The 18,431-nt window shown below is 43.0% G+C and overlaps 1 protein-coding gene across 1 annotated transcript; it reads right to left on the bottom strand.

Moving 5' to 3' along the window:
• Nucleotides 1-944: 944 nt before the first annotated feature.
• LOC120025449 (GTP-binding protein Di-Ras2) lies at nucleotides 945-1,846 on the bottom strand. Its single transcript, XM_038969994.1, has one exon. It carries the CDS (start codon nucleotides 1,844-1,846, stop codon nucleotides 1,250-1,252), a length of 597 nt encoding a protein of 198 aa, XP_038825922.1. The 3' UTR covers nucleotides 945-1,249.
• Nucleotides 1,847-18,431: the final 16,585 nt, after the last annotated feature.

The raw sequence follows: 18,431 nt of genomic DNA, 5'->3' as shown, positions 1-18,431 counted from the left end.
GCCGGGCGCAGTGCGCGCTAACCAAGGGGGCCAGGTACACGGTGTTTCCTCCGACACATTGGTGCGGCTGGCTTCCGGGTTGGAGGCGCGCTGTGTTAAGAAGCAGTGCGGCTTGGTTGGGTTGTGCTTCGGAGGACGCATGGCTTTCGACCTTCGTCTCTCCCGAGCCCGTATGGGAGTTGTAGCGATGAGACAAGATAGTAATTACTAGCGATTGGATACCACGAAAATTGGGGAGAAAATGGGATAAAAATTATTAAAAAAAATAAAAAAAATAAAAAAAATATTGGTTAAACATATATTTCTAAATGCACGTCACACCACCATCAATGGTACAGATCTGACCATAAATCCATGTATGTATAACTTCTCTTGGGGATATTGGGGATACATTGGCCGTAACTTCGAACAGTATAAATAGAAAATATAACCTTCACAAAAACAAATACTAAACTATATAAATAGAAATAAAAAAACAATAGAGTAAAACATTTGTATTTTGTGTTTAAGTACCTAACAGACAGACAGTTTGACTCAAGTGCCACGTCCGCTCCTAAGAGTACTGCTCCTGTATAGCAATAATCTTGGGAGTAAAATATGAGTTGGATTCCATTCTAAAACGTACTTTTCCTGGTCACCATTTTACTCCTTGGCTTCCGTCAATGTTTTGCAGACATAAAAATCTAGTGGTTTCTAAAATGTCAGCTATGGGATCCATGCATCTCTCGGACTGCCTCTGTTTAGCTCAGCTCTGTCTGTCTCTGGGGTTTTCGTGGAGGTTAGGGGTCTCTGGGCGCTAGGGGAAGGTTGCCAAGCACTGGTGCTGATTAGTGTTGAGACCTCGAACGGGTGCAATTCTACAGTAGATTCAATTAAAGAATCCTCTTGGTTGCAAACTTGGAATTAGTATGATTTCATTCAAAGCATCTCTTTGTGTATGTGGCTGAAAAGGAGAACTCTTCTTCACGGGGTGTCTTCCGCTCTGTTTGATTGGCTGTTGGATGTGACAATGAGTCAGGCTGAATAAATCTTAGTGTAGTAGGCATACCCTTGTTCCACTCTTTCCATTGGATGTAAACTTCCAGGTATTTTAGCTTGTCTGCAGGAGTGTGTCTTACGATGCACGGTCTGCCCCATGGCAAGAGTCCGAACCCCCTCCAAACCTTGTTTCTCCCTCGCTCCTTGCCCTTCGTCCCTTTGAGATTTTTCGGGCCTCCTGCACTTCCACCTCCTTCTCCTTAAGTCCACGTCACATGACCACACACTTGCCCTTGAGCTTCTCGGCGCGTTTCTGCTGCTTCGATTTGCCGTCGATCTGGAGGCTGACAGTCCTGCGTTTCTCCAGGTTGAGCAGCTCCTGGAAGAGCTCCTTGACGTTGTGGTTGGTCTTGGCCGACGTCTCCATGAAGGCGCACTTCCACTTCTTGGACGTGGCGTCGCCATCCGTGGTCTCCACCTCGCGCGCCGACGTCTCGTCGCACTTGTTGCCCACCAGCATGATGGGACACGTCTCCACTTCGCCCTTGATCTGACACACCTGCTCGTAGATAGGCTTGAGCTCTTCCAGAGACTGACGGCTGGTGACAGAGTAGACCAGGATGAATGCGTGGCCCTTGGAGATGGACAGACGCTGCATGGCGGGGAACTGGTGGCTGCCTGTGGTGTCTGTGATCTGGAGCGTGCAGATGCTCTTGTCGCAGCTAATCACCTGTCTGTATGTGTCCTCCACGGTGGGGATGTAGCTGTCGCGGAAGGTCCCCTTGACGAAGCGGAGAACCAGGGAGCTCTTCCCCACACCTCCGGCGCCGAACACCACCACACGATAGTCGTTGCTCTGCTCCGGCATGATGACTGTTTATCTGGGGATCTGTATGGGAGCAGGCAGGGAGACAACAATTGGCAACCTCTTGTTTAAAAAAACAATACTCTCTTGATTGATTAAAAAATATTTGCATTTCTTACAGTGCTTGGTATTAGTTGTACACCATTAATTCCTCCTTTTAGAATTGAAAAAGTGATTTAGTACGATGCGCCTGAATGGGCATTATTTTAACAATGTACCAGAGATGGGCTGGCACTTCATCTAAAGCAGCAAAATAGGGCCAGTTTGTTGCAGTATTTTTTTTTTTTTTTAATTTTACATCATGATAGGGTCTCTTGGACATTTTTGTAAACCTTACTCCAAGTCCTCAAACCCTCTTAGAAAAAAGGTGCTATCTAGAACTTAAAAGGGTTCTTTGGCTGTCCCCATAGGAGAACCCTTTGAAAAAAAACTTTGGTTCCAGGTAGAACCCTTTTGGGTTCCATGTAACCCTGTCCAAGGAGAGGTCTACACGGAACTCAAAAGGGTTCCACTTGGAAGCAAAAAGGGTACTCCAATTTTTTTCTAAGAGTGTACAGACTACTGCACAAATTCAATTCAGGAAGGATAATCAAGAAGGTCCTGTGAGAAAATATGTAGACAGGCATGTGCCGACCCGCAGGTGTTCGATTTTTGAGCCCATCAATTCCACCCATACCCGTAAACGGTTTTAGATTCCCAGCAAAAAATTACCCAAGTGTTATATGCTAACTCAGCATTCTCATTGGATCAAAGAGAGGGAAGTCAATGACTATGCAAGACCACCACAGGAAGGAAAAACTGAAAACATTACTGTCATTATAGTCTCAAAAGCCCTGGGCTTTAATCTATTTCACTACATAAACGTGTTTTGTAGCGTCAATGAGAGTAATATCTGCTAATTTCGTTCTTTATAGCCTACAAAATTATAAGGTCAGGAACAGTCCATGTCAGTGACTGGTTGACATAGCATCTACATCTTGAATCATACCAGTGCTTAAGGTGAGTGTTATGGTGCTCCTTTTAATATCTGAATAAATAACTAGATACTACTTTTGAGCGGACTATTTTAATCTGCATGGCTTTTAACGAGAACTGCTTGGTTCAGAGTAGACGTCTATAAAATTCCATCCTTTTCGCGTTCAATTGAGAAGGCAAGGAGCCGCTGACGTGCCAAAGATGCGGGCTGGATGCAGGCAATTAGATGCGGTCAAAAACTACCGCATAGTGGGAACAATGGGCTATACACCGCCCACCATCCGTATCCCCTCTTTTGTACCAATGTTATTTTATCGAAAATAATTAGATTAAGACAGGAAAAACAATAGATAGCTCATAGACACGCGGATGTCAATGCGTGCGTGCATAAAGATTACATACTAATTTGGCACAGAATACTCACGTATCAACACAAACGATGAAAATATTAAACTTTAGACTGTTGATCTCATGTTGTATCGAACGGATTGAAATATCAGATAGTGCATGTCGTTCCGTCCGCATTGAGGTCTGCCTCTAAAAATCCATCTGTGTGGACTCCGGTATTTAATGCGCAGCTTGCAGGAGAGGAGATTTGAGTCTCTGTAGATTTTGCTCTTCGTGACGTAGGGTGGAACATCGCTGCTTTGCTGCTCCCCCTGCTGCAACAGACAAACCCCTCCAAGAAACCCCGCAGCGTGGGCAGCCTTGGTCCATAACATCAACACCTATTCCATACAGACACGTGTTTTTAAACACATTCATTACTGAACAGTTGATCATCCACAAATTGGCTGCTCAGCCTAGGTTGGTCTATAGGTGTCTGGACAGTAGGACATTATTACAGTATAATGTCAAATGTATTATTAAAATTATAAATTTAGTCATTGAATCTTCTGATTAAATATGGTAAACTAGGCTGTTGCATAATTAACATATAACTTTAATCCACTCAATTATACATTACTGTTCTTAATTTCTATGCAGAAGCCACTTCTTATAGAAAACAGGTAGTACACAACATTATATGCCGACTGCTTGTATTGCTACAGGCACATAACAGGCTACTTAATCGTTTTTTTGTATTTGTTTTGCAGCCTTGCTCTGTATCAGTGTACATTGTCTACAGGGCCAGGCAAAAGCAACATAAGCAGTCGCTTAGGGCACCCTGCCACTAGCGGGCCCTCAAGAATTTTTGGGGAACTCAGTCGGCATCTCAACTTGCTATTGAGAGTAAGAATATTAAAATACACCAGTTGCAATTTCAAAATGTGGTTGTGCATCAGCAATTTTTCTCTTCTAATGTCAGTCACTCAATTAGCTGGTTAGACTAACTACCAATCAAAAAATGTACATGGCTAATTGTCAGCTATCTAAACTTGTACTAATCATAGCCGAATACCGATCGGGCACGCACGGCACTAAGAATGACGTAGGCTGCTAATACATATTCACGAAATGTGGATGGGAAGGTTGTGGGGATTTCCATGTGGAGTGGAGAAATAACAACTAGTAGGGCACTAACAGCTGTCAGTGTAGCTAGCTACGTAGCTTGCTAACCCTCCCTAGCTAGCTTATGTTATATGTTGTTGCTAGACAGTATTCAAAAGATTAGCCTACTGATTAGGCTACTGAATGGCTGATGCTGGAGCTATATTTGTCAAGTATTTATGGAAAACTTTGCCACAGATGGATATGGGAAACCAGTATCTTTGACTTAAACATCTATTGTTATCTCCCAAATTGTTGTCATGTTCCATGGGGCTCCTGAGTGGCGCAAGGGGCATCACTACAGTCCCTGGTTCAAATCCAGGCTATATCACATCTGGCCGTGATTGGGAGTCCCATAGGGCGGCGCACAATTGGCCCAGTGTCGTCCGGGATAGGCTGTCATTGTAAATAAGAATTTGTTCTTAACTGACTTGCCTAGTTAAATAAAGGTTAAACAATACATTTCAGCTGTGAAACTACCATAGGAAGAACAAGGGGAACCTCTGGTAATATGGATAACCGAACGGTTTGAACAAGATTCTACATTGTAATGGACACTACAGCATTGCCAAGTCAGCCTGTGCTCATGCCATGGTTCTCACAGCCAGGGGAAGTGAAATGAAAGGCTACAATGACTTTGCTCATGTAGTTTTATAAAATTGCTAAATGTCTCTCTCTGCCCCATGGCAAAATGTGTAGAACTGCAGGAATTTAACTTTGCATTTAATTTATTTCCGCTGTCAAGAGAGGCGCCACTAAAATGTTTTGCCACGAGATGGGGGCCCCCCCAACCATACTTGCTTAGGGCCCCCAAAAGGCTAGGGCCGGCCCTGATTGTTTACACTGTATTGCTGGAGAGTGGTTGCCAGGTGCTTGCATGTATAATGAGAGGAAGTGAAATAACAGGGGGACTGACATAGGTTTGCATCCCAAATGGCACCCTATTCCCTATTTAGTGCACTACTTTTGACCAGAGCCCTATGGGAATAGGGTGCCATTTGGGACATTATCATAAAAATGCCAACATTGAAAAACTGTTTTGACTCTTGTACACTCTTAGAAAAAAAGGGTTCCAAAGGGTTATTCAGCTGTCCCCATAGGAGAACCATTTTTGCTTCCAGATAAACCCTTTTTGGTTCCAGGTAGAACTCTTTTGTGTTCCATGTAGATCCCTCTGTGTAAAGTGTTCTACATGGAACTCGAAAGGGTTCTACCTGGAACCGAAAAGGATTCTTCAAAGGGTTCTCCAAAGGGTTCTCCTATGGGCACAGCTGAAGAACCCTTTTAGGTTCTAGACAGCGTCTCTCTTTTTCTAAGAGTGCACTTTTGTTGACACCTTGACTCATGTTTTATTCAGTACTTCATCCACAACTTCTACATTTTCTAATCAGGGGATGTAAGCTTGTTGTGTTGTCATGGGGTTATGAGAGTATGCATCACCGTGGTTTGGATATTTATACGGCTATTTATTTTGGCCTGAAAATACACGCAGTACAGTTTCAATTCCCTTTTTGTAGATTGATACGCCCTATGAGATTCATTTTGTATCTGCAATTTCAAGGAATATTTTGACACTAAAAACAGAATTCAGACAAGGTTTTTCTAAGTACTCTCTCTCTCCAGAATTTTCAAATATGTGAGTAGAATAAGAAGTGGTAATAATGAATGCACTTATACTGTAATATATGAAAAGTGCTTAGCATATCAAGTTGTTGTTATATCGTTATGCATTGTTACAATAGGAGTTCAGTTGTTTGAATCCATAGTAAAATGACAAAGCAGAGCAAATAAAACCAAGTAAAACACTCACATCTTTATCCATATCCACCTTTGTCAGCTTTAGCTCATCCAATCAAAACCCCAAAAACCTGTAAGCCCTTGAAACCTATTTTAACGATTGTATAATGCATGGAAGGTTTGTTCAAGATTAGAAACGATATTGTTAACACTGATAAAGGCACGCAGTGCAACATAGTGTCATATCCCACAGATCTATTGATTGTTTTACAAACACAAACCAAACCACACACTGTAGGTGCGCCAATTCTCAGGGCATGTTCATTAGGCACCAAACAGAAGAAAACAGACTAAAACAGGGAGGGACTACCAGACGTTTAGAAAATAAGAAACTCAACTTTTTTTTCCAGTTGCACATTTTGTTTTTTTCGGGGGGGGGTGGCGTTTTCCGTTGTGTACCCTAATGAATACAAACCACCTCTCATCTGGAACAATGAACCGTCCTCTGCTGCTTTGCTGGCATTGGAGCCTGTATTGGGTTGTGTTAGTCTGTCCCGTTGGTTATAGGAGTTAAAGGAGGAAGAAATAAACATTGTGTTGAGATGGGGCTTGGGTAGAAGTTGCTCTTAATGTTACATAACAAATGCTTTGCTTCTGGGAGGTGCTCCTGAGTCAAAAAGGGTCCCGTAATACCCTTTACATACATTTAATCCAGAAATTACAGCATTTGACAGAGAGGGGCACACCTCCCCACGCCCATGAGCAAAAGCTTATTGCGAAGGTTTGTTAGCCTAAAATAATGGATTGTGTGGTTCAATGAGGTAATATATGGAGTAAGATGATACCAGATTGTATATAAACCATACAGTTCAAATTTAAGCCAAATCTGAGGTAAAACAATTAGCAACTAAACTTCCATAGTGTACCTTTAACCACTGATACGTGGTCAGATTGTTTTCGTTCTCCTGCTGGTAAAGATTAGGTTTGAAAGTACAGTAATCTGATCCTAGATCTGTGTTTAAGTGCATTTTATACCTAGCTTCAGATACATTAGCAATGAGAGGAAGAAATGTGCTTTGTGCACGTGTTTGAGTGACATCACTTCTGGAATTTGAAACCTAAAGAAAACTTGGTCAGTGCTCTCCTAAAATAGCTTTCAATAGTTTGCAGATGTGATAGTGTATGAGATGACACTGCCAATGCAATCTTAACCTGAAAAAAAAGATTTCCACTCTATGCCTTGAAAACGTTTTGACAACGTTCTGTGGTAAAATCTCACCATGCTAGGCTGAAATGTCAAAAGGTTGTGTAATATTTCGGCATGTTCCTGTGCTCTTGTTTTTAGGTCTTTCTGTTTAAGTTCACCTCTCTCCCACATTTCACCACATAAAAGTAATGCATTTTGAAATTATGCTGAAATGTTTGTATTTTCTTACAGGTAAATCATGTTCAACATGTTACTGATAGTGCTGGACAAATGAAGACCAACAACCAGGTATAGGACAAAATGGAGTATGATATCCAAGTGCTCTCTGAATTGTCTTGAGAACCGATATATTACAGTATGAAAAAGAATGCATGTGACTCAGCGATTCAGACCACAAACAGATGCTCTTGTCTCCACATCGCTGGTCTGCAAACACTAAACTGTGACACGTCACACCCTAACCAATCCTAAGATTAGATCGATGTACAGTATATTATTGTATCGCCCCCACAATAGTATATGCATTGGTTGAAGCGCAATGTTAATAAATTCAAATTTCCCTATAATCATATCTAAGCCAATATGACACCAATGTCTATTAAAATGTGCAAATCAACTTGAAGGTACACAACACACTCCCCGCCTCTCATCATGAGAGTAACGGCCATCTGGCCGTTACCGAGAACCACATACTGGATTTTTACAGGGTCCTTAGCATTAGGGAAAAAATAACATTTCTTGCCCCTACCTATCTCAATATCTAGACGTCGGATAAGAACGAGACTAAATCAAATCAAATCACATGCGCCAAATACTACAGATGTAGACCTTACAGTGAAATGCTTACTTACAAGCCCATAACCAACAATGCAGTTTTACATCATCCATAAAGTGACAATTAGACTTGCCACCTTTCGGACTGAATACGTTTTTTTTTATTGAACAGTTTTGATTAAATGTATAATTCATTGCTCTCACATGCTAATTTCTGGCCATTAAGAACGAACAATGTGCTACCTTTTGGTAGCATTTTTGACTATGCTAACATAGTTGTGCAGCTAGCTAACCGCAGTCAAATCAAATCAAATGTACTGGTCACATACACATGGTTAGCAGATGTTATTGGTCACATACACATGGTTAGCAGATGTTATTGGTCACATACACATGGTTAGCAGATGTTATTGGTCACATACACATACAGTAGAGTCTGTACAGCACTTCGAGATATTAGCTGATGTACGAAGGGCTATATAAAAATAAAATAAATAAAATAAAAATAAAATAAACTTGATTGACATACACATGGTTAGCAGATGTTATTGGTCACATACACATGGTTAGCAGATGTTAATGCGAGTGTAGCGAAATGCTTGTGCTTCTAGTTCCGACAGTGCAGTAATATCTAACAAGTAATCTAACAAATTCACAACGACTACCTTATACACACAAATGTAAAGGAATGAATAAGAATATATACATATAAATATATGGATGAGCAATGGCCATCGCAAGATGCAGTAGATGGTATAGAATACAGTATATACAAATGAGATGAGAAATGTAGGATATGGAGACATTATTAAAGTAGCGTTATTTAAAGTGACTAGTGATACCTTATTTAAAGCCATTTATTAAATGTATTAAAGTGGCCAATGATTCGAGTCTGTATTTTGGCAGCAGCCACTCTATGTTAGTGATGGCTGTTTAACAGTTTGATGGCCTTGAGATAGAAGCTGTTTTTCAGTCTCTCGGTCCCAGCTTTGATGCACCTGTACTGACCTCGCCTTCTGGATGATAGCGGGGTGAACAGGCAGTGGCTCGGGTGGCTGTTGTCCTTGATGATCATTCCTGTGACATCGGGTGGTGTGGGTGTCCTGGAGGGCAGGTAGTTTTCCCCCGGTGATGCGTTGTGCAGACCTCACTACCCTCTGGAGAGCCTTGCGGTTGTAGGCGGAGCAGTTGCCGTACCAGGTGGTGATACAGCCCGACAGGATGCTCTCGATTGTGCATCTGTTAAATTTTGTGAGTGTTTTAGGTGACAAGCCAAATTTCTTCAGCCTCCTGGGGTTGCGCCTTCTTCACCACGCTGTCTGTGTGGGTGGACCATTTCAGTTTGTCCGTGATGTGTACGCCGAGGAACTTAAAACTTTCCACCTTCTCCACTACTGTCCCATCGATGTGGATAGGGGGCTGCTCCCTCTGCTGTTTCCTGAAGTCCACAATCCTCTCCTTTGTTTTGTTGACGTTGAGTGAGAGGTTATTCTCCTGACACCACACTCCGAGGGCCCTCACCTCCTCCCTGTAGGCCGTCTCGTCGTTGTTGGTAATCAAGCCTACCACTGTAGTGTCATCTGCAAACTTGATGATTGAGTTGGAGGCGTGCATGGCCACGCAGTCATGGGTGAACAGGGAGTACAGGAGAGAGCTGAGAACGCACCCTTGTGGGGCCCCAGTGTTGAGGATCAGCCGGGTGGAGATGTTGTTTCCTACCCTCACCATCGGGGGGCGGCCCGTCAGAAAGTCCAGGACCCAGTTGCACAGGGCAGTGTCTCAAGCTTAATGTTTGGAGGGTACTATGGTGTTAAATGCCGAGCTGTAGTCAATGAACATCATTCCTCTTGTCCAGTGTGATGGCGATTGCGTCGTTTGTGGACCTATTGGGGCGGAAAGCAAATTGGAGTAGAGTAGGGTATCAGGTAGGGTGGAGGTGATATGGTCCTTGACTAGTCTCTCAAAGCACTTCATGATGACAAAAGTGAGTGCTACAGGGCGATAGTCATTTAGTTCAGTTACCTTATCTTTCTTGGGAACAGGAACAATGGTGGCCATCTTGAAGCATGTGGGCACAGCAGACTGGGATAGGGCTTGATTGAATATGTCCGTAAACACACCAGCCAGCTGGTCTGCGCATGCTTTGAGGACGCGGCTAGGGATGCCGTCCCAGCCTTGCAAGGGTTAACACATTTAAATGTTTTAGGAGAGCCCACAGGCTTTGGTAGTGGGCCTGTGTCAGTGGCACTGTATTGTCCTCAAAGCGATCAAAGAAGTTGTTTTATCTGTCTTGGAGAAAGACGTCGATGTCTGCAACGGGGCTGGTTTTCTTTTTTTATTCCGTGATTGATTGTAGACCCTGCCACATACGTCTCGTGTTTGAGCCGTTGAATTGCGACTCTACTTTGTCTCTATACTGACGCTTTGCTTGTTTGATTGCCTTGCGGAGGGAATAGCTGCACTGTTTGCATTCAGTCATGTTTCCAGTCGCCTTGCCATGATTAAAAGCGATGGTTCGCGCTTTCAGTTTTCGCGCGAATGCTGCCATAAATACACGGTTTCTGGTTAGGGAAGGTTTTAGTAGTCACAGTGGGTACATCACCGATGCACTTGCTAATAAACTCACTCACAGAGTCAGCGTATACGTCAATGTTATTGTCTGAGGCTACCCGGAACATATCCCAGTCCACGTGATTGAAGCAATCTTGAAGCGTGAAATCCGATTGGTCAGACCAGCGCTGGATAGACCTGAGCACAGGCGTTTCCTGTTTAAGTTTCTGTCTATAGGCTGGGAGCAACAAAATGGAGTCATGGTCAGATTTTCCGAAGGGAGGGCGGGGGAGGGCTTTGTATGCGTCGCGGAAGTTAGAGTAGCAATGGTCCAGAATGCTACCAGCTCGTGTCGCACATTCGATATGCTGATAGAATTTAGGAAGCCTTGTTCTCAGATTATCTTTGTTAAAATCCCCAACTAAAATAAATGCAGCCTCAGGATATATGGTTTCCAGTTTACATAGAGTCCAGTGAAGTTCTTTCAGGGCCCGTCGAGGTATCTGCTTGGGGGGGATATTCACAGCTGTGACCATAATCGAAAATAATTCTCTTGGTAGATAATGCGGTCAGGATTTTGATTGTAAGGAATTCTAGGTCAGGTGAACGAAAGGACTTGAGTTCCTGTATGTTGTTATGATTACACCATGAGTCGGATGAGAGGCAAGATACAAGCAAAGGAAACTATAGCTATATTTTGTATATTTTGTAAACTGTTAGCCTTGACACTTGCGTGTAATCAGAGCACAAACAAATAGTCACAAATAAGATAGAGAACGTCCGTTGCTACTATTTCCAGTTAGCTAAAAGCCAACAAGGCTGAAACATTAGCTGTATGGACAGATCGCGATGCACCGGCACAATTCAATGTTGACAATATCTCCCACATTCTTCCACAAAGCACAGCTAGCTAGCTAAGTAAAGTTCATAGTCAACACCAACCTTTAGTAAACTGCCACTCTGCTATTGTATAATACATGCAATGGACATTGCTCATCTAACGTTAACATTAGCTAACATTACTCCATACCAGCGGCGCAACTTTCACTTGGGACGGGTGAGGACATGTCCCCCACATTCTGAAATAGTATTTTTGTATCCCCCCAGTTTTATCATTTGAATGTGACACAAAACGAGGTAACAGTGTGTTTTAGGACCATGCGGACGCCTCCGAGCGGTCAGGTAGGCTGTTTGGAGTGTTTATCCGACTGGATTAAAAACAAATATATTATGTCCCCCCCACATCTAAAATCAAAGTTGTGTCCCTGCTCCATACACTAGTCAACCTGGTTTGCTTAGCAATGTAGCTAGGTAATGTTACTTTATGCATTGATTCAGTACGCTCCCTCCTCCCTCCTTATTTCCAAAAACCTAAAGTCAACATCCAAGTAAAAAGTAGCACACCACCACGTCATTGCATGCTTGCATCACCTTTGTGCGGTCAAAAGAAAATGCAATGCTTGCTAACTTTTCAACACAGTCACATTGTTTAAGACTATTTTATTTTTACCAAGAGAAATAAACATTCAATCAGTACTGAGTGAATGAACAACAACAAAAGCTTCCTGTCATCACCTGACTGTCTATTTAAATAGAGTGTGAAGATAATGCATTCATGACAGAGTTTCTAGCGTAAGCGTTAATGTCACCGCCATGGAATCTGGAGGTCCTTGGTTCACTTCTAAGAGAATCTACTGCATGAAGTCCTCCTAGATAGCTAGCTAGCACACAGTATCCTTTGCTCCCACCTGCCGAACACCTGCAGGGTTGTTAACAGAACTCAAATCAAATCAAATGTTATTTGTCACATGCGCCGAATACAACAGGTGTAGACTTTATAGTGAAATGCTTACTTACAAGCCCTTAACCAACAATGCAGTTCAAGAAATAGAGTTGATAAAATATTTACTAAATAAACTAAAGTTTTTTTTGTTTTTGAATCAATCAAGAAGTAACACAATAAATGTATATAACAATAACGAGACTCTATACAGGGGGTATTGGCACCAAGTCAATATACAGGGGGTACCGGTACTGAGTCAATATACAGGGGGTACCGGTACAGAGTCAATGTGGAGGCTATATACAGGGGGTACCAGTACAGAGTCAATATACAGGGGGTACCGGTACAGAGTCAATGTGGAGGCTATATACAGTGGGTAGCAGTACAGAGTCAATATACAGGGGGTACCGGTACAGAGTCAATATACAGGGGGTACCGGTACAGAATCAATGTGGAGGCTATATACAGTGGGTACCGGTACAGAGTCAATGTGGAGGCTATATACAGGGGGTACCAGTACAGAGTCAATATACAGGGGGTACCGGTACAGAATCAATGTGGAGGCTATATACAGGGGGTACCGGTATACAGAGTCAATGTGGAGGCTATATACAGGGGGTACCGGTACTGAGTCAATGTGGAGGCTATATACAGGGGGTACCGGTACTGAGTCAATGTGGAGGCTATATACAAGGGGTACCGGTACAGAGTCAATGTGGAGGTTATATACAGGGGGTACTGGTAAAGAGTCAATGCAATGTGGAGGCTATATACAGGGGGTACATGTACCGAGTCAATCTGCGATAGTGGAGGTAATTTGTAAAGTGACTATGCATAGATAATAAACAGCGAGTAGCAGCATTGTAAAAACAAAGGGGAGGGGGGGGGGTCAATGTAGATAGTCTGGGTGGCCATTTGATTAGTTGTTCAGCAGTCTTATGGCTTGGGGGTTGAAGCTGTTAAGGAGCATTTTGGTCCTAGACTTGGCGCTCCTGTACCGCTTGACGTGCGGTAGCAGAGAGAACAGTCTATGTATAACTTGGATGACTGGAGTCTTTGACAATTTTTTGGGCTGTCCTCTGACACCGCCTAGTATATAGGTCCTGGATGTCAGGAAGCTTGGCCCCAGTGATATACAGAGCCATACGCACTACCCTCTGTAGCACCTTACGGTCAGATGCCGAGCAGTTGCCATACCAGGCGGTGATGCAGCAAATCAGGGTGCTCTCAATAGTAATGATGTAGAACTTTTTGAGGATCTGGGGACCCATGCCAAATCTTTTCAGTCTCCTGAGGGAGGGAAAGTTGTTGTCGTGCCCTCTTCACAACTGTCTTGGTGTGTTCGGATCATGATAGTTTGTTGGTGATGTGGACACCAAGGAACTTGAAACTCTTGACCCGCTGCACTTCAGTACTGTCGATGTTAATGGGGGCCCTCATAGTCCATGATCAGCTCCTTTGTCTTGCTCACGTTGAGAGAGAGGTTGTTGTCCTGGCACCACACTGCCATGTCTCTGACCTCCTCCCTATAGGCTGTCTCGTCGTTGTCGGTCATCAGGCCTACCACTGTTGTGTCGTCAGAAAACTTAATGATGGTGTTGGAGTCGTGCTTGGCCACACAGTCATGGGTGAACAGAGAGTACAGGAGGGGACTTATCACGCACCCCTGAGGGGTCCCAGTGTTGAGGAACAGAGTGGCAGATATTTTGTTGTCTACCCTTACCACCTGGGGGCGGGCCGTTAGGAAGTCCAGGATCCAGTTGCAGAGGGAGGTGTTTAGTCGTGAGCACTATGGTGTTGAACGCTGAGCTGTAGTCAATGAACAGCATTCTCACATAGGTGTTCCTTTTGTCCAGGTGGAAAAGGGCAGTGTGGAGTGCAATTGAGATTACGTCATCTGTGGATCTGTTGGGGCGGTATGCGAATTGGAGTGGTTCTAGGGTTTCTGGCATGAGGGTGTTAATGTGAGCCATGAACAGCTTTTCAAAGCACTTCATGGCTACTGACGTGAGTGCTACGAGGTGGTAATCATTTAGACAGGTTACCTTCACTTTCTTGGGCACAGGGTCTATGGTGGTCTGTTTGAAGCATGTAGCTATTACAGACTCGGCCAGGGAGAGGTTGAAAATAATCAGTGAAGACACTTGCCAGTTGGTCCGCGCATGCTCTGAGTACATGTCCTGGTAAACTGTCTGGCCCCGCGGCTTTGTGAATGTTGACCTGTTTAAAGGTCTTGCTCACATTGGCTATGGAGAGCATGATCGCACAGTCATCTGGAACAGCTGGTGCTCTCATTCATGCTTCAGTGTTGTTTGCCTCGAAGCGAGCATAAAAGGCATTTAGCTCATCTGGTATGCTTGCGTCACTGGGTAGCTCATGGCTGGGTATCCCTTTGTAGTCCATAATAGTTTTCAAGCCCTGCCACATCCGACGAGCGTCAGAGCCGGTGTAGTAGCATTCAATCTTAGTCCTGTATTGATGCTTTGCCTGTTGTATGGTTTGTCTGAGGGCATAGCGGCAGCTGTAGCCTTTAGCTTGGTGCGGATATTGCCTGTAATCCATGGCTTCTGGTTGGAAAATGTACGTATGGCCACTGTGGGGACAACGTTGTCGATGCACTTATTGATGAAGCCGGTGACTGAGGTGGTATACTCCTCAATGCCATTGGATGAATCCCGGTGTCACGGCCGTCGTCGGAAGGAGACCAAGGTGCAGCGTGGTGAGCGTACATTTTACTTTTATTTTAATGTCGCCAACAAAACAAGAAACAAAGGAACAACCGTGAAGCTTAACAGGGCTATAGTGCCACTAACAAAGATAACTACCCACAAACACCAAAGGAAAAAAGGCTGCTTAAGTATGATTCCCAATCAGAGACAACGATAGACAGCTGTCCCTGATTGAGAACCATACCCGGCCAAAACATAGAAATACAAAACATAGAAATAAAGACACTAGAATGCCCACCCTAGTCACACCCTGGCCTAACCAAAATAGAGAATAAAAGCCGCTATGGCCAGGGCGTGACACCTAGAACATATTCCAGTCTGTGCTAGCAAACAATCCTGTAGTGTAGCATCCACTTCCGTATTGAGCGAGTCACTGGTACTTCCTGCTTTAGTTTTTGCTTGAAAGCAGGATTCAGGAGAATAGAATTATGGTCAGATTTGCCAAATGGAGGGTGAGGGAAAGCTTTGTATGCTTCTCTGTGTGTGGAGTAAATGTGGTCTAGTGTTTTTTTTCTCCTTTGGTTGCACATGTGACATGCTGGTAGAAATGAGGTAAAACGGATTTAAGTTTGCCTGCATTAAAGTCCCTGGCCACTAGGAGCGCCGCTTCTGGATGAGCATTTTTCTTGTGTGCTTATACAGCTCGTTGAGTGTGGTCTTAGTACCAACAATGGTTTGTGATGGTATATAGACAGCTACGAATAATATAGATGAGAACTCTCTTGGTAGATAGTGTGGTCATAAGCTTATCATGAGGAATTATACCTCAGGTGAGCAATACCCCGAGACTTGTTTAAAACCTCTCTAGGATAGGTGGGACGGTAGCGTCCCACTTGGCCAAAATCCAGAAAAAATGTAGGGCGCCAAATTCAAATATATTACTATAAAAATCAATCTTTCATGAAATCACACATGAAAGACACCAAATTAAAGCTACACATGTTGTGAATCCAGCCAACATGTCTGATTTCAAAAAGGATTTACGGGGAAAGCACACCAAACAATTATGTTAGCTCAGTACATAGCCACAGAAAAACACAGCCATTTTCCCAGCAAAAGATAGTAGTAACAAAAAACAGAAATAGAGATAAAATTAATCACTAACCTTTGAACATCTTCATCAGATGACACTCATATCACATCATGTTACACAATACATTTATGTTTTGTTCGATAATGTGCATATTTATATCCACAAATCTCGGTTTACATTGGCGCCATGTTCAGAAATGCCTCCAAAATATCCAGAGTAATTACAGAGAGCTACGTCAAATAACAGAAATACTCATCATAAACTTTGATGAAAGATACATGTTTTACATATAATTAAAGATACACTTGTTCCTAATGCAACCGCTGTGTCAGATTAAAAAAAAACTTTATGTAAAAAGCACACCATGCAGTAATCTGAGACGGCGCTCAGATAGTAACAACATTTCTCCACCATGTTGGAGTCAACAGAAATACGAAATTACATCATAAATATTCCCTTACCTTTGCTTATCTTCATCAGAATGCAGTGCCAGGAATCCTAGTTCCACAATAAATCGTTGTTTTGTTCGATAATGTCCATTACTTATGTCCAATTAGCTAATTTTGCTAGCATGTGTAGTGCACGTGTCCAAACGCTCGCGCAGATGCAGGCAAACGTCGGACGAAAACTTAAAAAAGTTATATTCCAGGTCGAATAAACTGGTCAAAGTAAGTAGAGATTCAATCTTCAGGATGTTGTTATCATTTATATCCAATAAGGTTCCAACCGGAGAATTATTTTCAGTCTCTATAAGTAATGGAACGCAAGACGATATAATGAGGAAAGCGCACGACCAAGAACTGGCAATCTGCCAGACCACTGACTCATTCCCCTCCCATCCGGTCCCACAACACAGCATAAGCTTCATTCCACGACAGAGGTAATAAAGTGGCCATTGACCAGCACAGCATTTTGATAAAACAGGACCATGTTTGCAAAACAATATTACACATTTAAGCTAACGTTTACAGAAATCAGGAATGCGGACAGGCTCTATAGACCTCTATTTCCGAGTGACTGTGTTCAACACACCACCAAGCTAACGGTTACAGAAATCAGGAATGCGGACAGGCTCTATAGACCTCTATTTACGAGTGACTGTGTTCAACACACCACCAAGCTAACGGTTACAGAAATCAGGAATGCGGACAGGCTCTATAGACCTCTATTTATGAGTGACTGTGTTCAACACACCACCAAGCTAACGGTTACAGAAATCAGGAATGCGGACAGGCTCTATAGACCTCTATTTACGAGTGACTGTGTTCAACACACCACCAAGCTAACGGTTACAGAAATCAGGAATGCGGACAGGCTCTATAGACCTCTATTTACGAGTGACTGTGTTCAACACACCACCAAGCTAACGGTTACAGAAATCAGGAATGCGGACAGGCTCTATAGACCTCTATTTATGAGTGACTGTGTTCAACACACCACCAAGCTAACGGTTACAGAAATCAGGAATGCGGACAGGCTCTATAGACCTCTATTTACGAGTGACTGTGTTCAACACACCACCAAGCTAACGGTTACAGAAATCAGGAATGCGGACAGGCTCTATAGACCTCTATTTATGAGTGACTGTGTTCAACACACCACCAAGCTAACGGTTACAGAAATCAGGAATGCGGACAGGCTCTATAGACCTCTATTTACGAGTGACTGTGTTCAACACACCACCACATGTTGTTATGTTGGACACCTACTGTACTGACAAGAAAAGAAAATATATTATTTCTCAATGACTTGTATTGCTAAATAAACAGGTTTAAAGAAATACAAGCAGTCACCACATTACTACAAGACAAAATAGCCTACTTAATCTCGCATGATGGTCTTGGAGGTATAAACGCAAAGCCTGTTTTCATATAATAACATAAAAGCTTTAAAGGGTAGTGGAATGGGATTAGTGTGGTGTGTGAAGAATCCAATACTTTAGTACAAATCACATGATTGTGGGAGCACCCCCTCTAAGAGTATGAATCAGGCTGTGTGAGAAGGTTTGAATCCTGAGCAACCTGCCTACACATTGTTTGAAGTACAATAGACCAACATAGCTACTGTGGAGTAGGCATTGTGGTGCTCATGTGAATTTCCTTTCTTTTTCAGCTTCAGACCAATACCTACTTATCACTTAAAATGTGGTTTTTAGTTTTTAAGTGTTGTATGCACTGGTTCAGTTTTCACTTGTGATCACTGTGCAACAAATACTTCAACACTACATATTGGCTGGGTCTAAAATGGCACCCTATTCCTTATATTGTACACTACTTTTGACCAGAACCCTTTGGGCCCATTGTTACAAC

Source organism: Salvelinus namaycush, chromosome 31, assembly GCF_016432855.1.
Source record: "Salvelinus namaycush isolate Seneca chromosome 31, SaNama_1.0, whole genome shotgun sequence".
In the NCBI taxonomy this organism is placed as follows: domain Eukaryota; kingdom Metazoa; phylum Chordata; class Actinopteri; order Salmoniformes; family Salmonidae; genus Salvelinus; species Salvelinus namaycush.
Note: the sequence above shows the minus strand (reverse complement) of the source record. Positions and strands in the feature narration are given on the sequence as shown.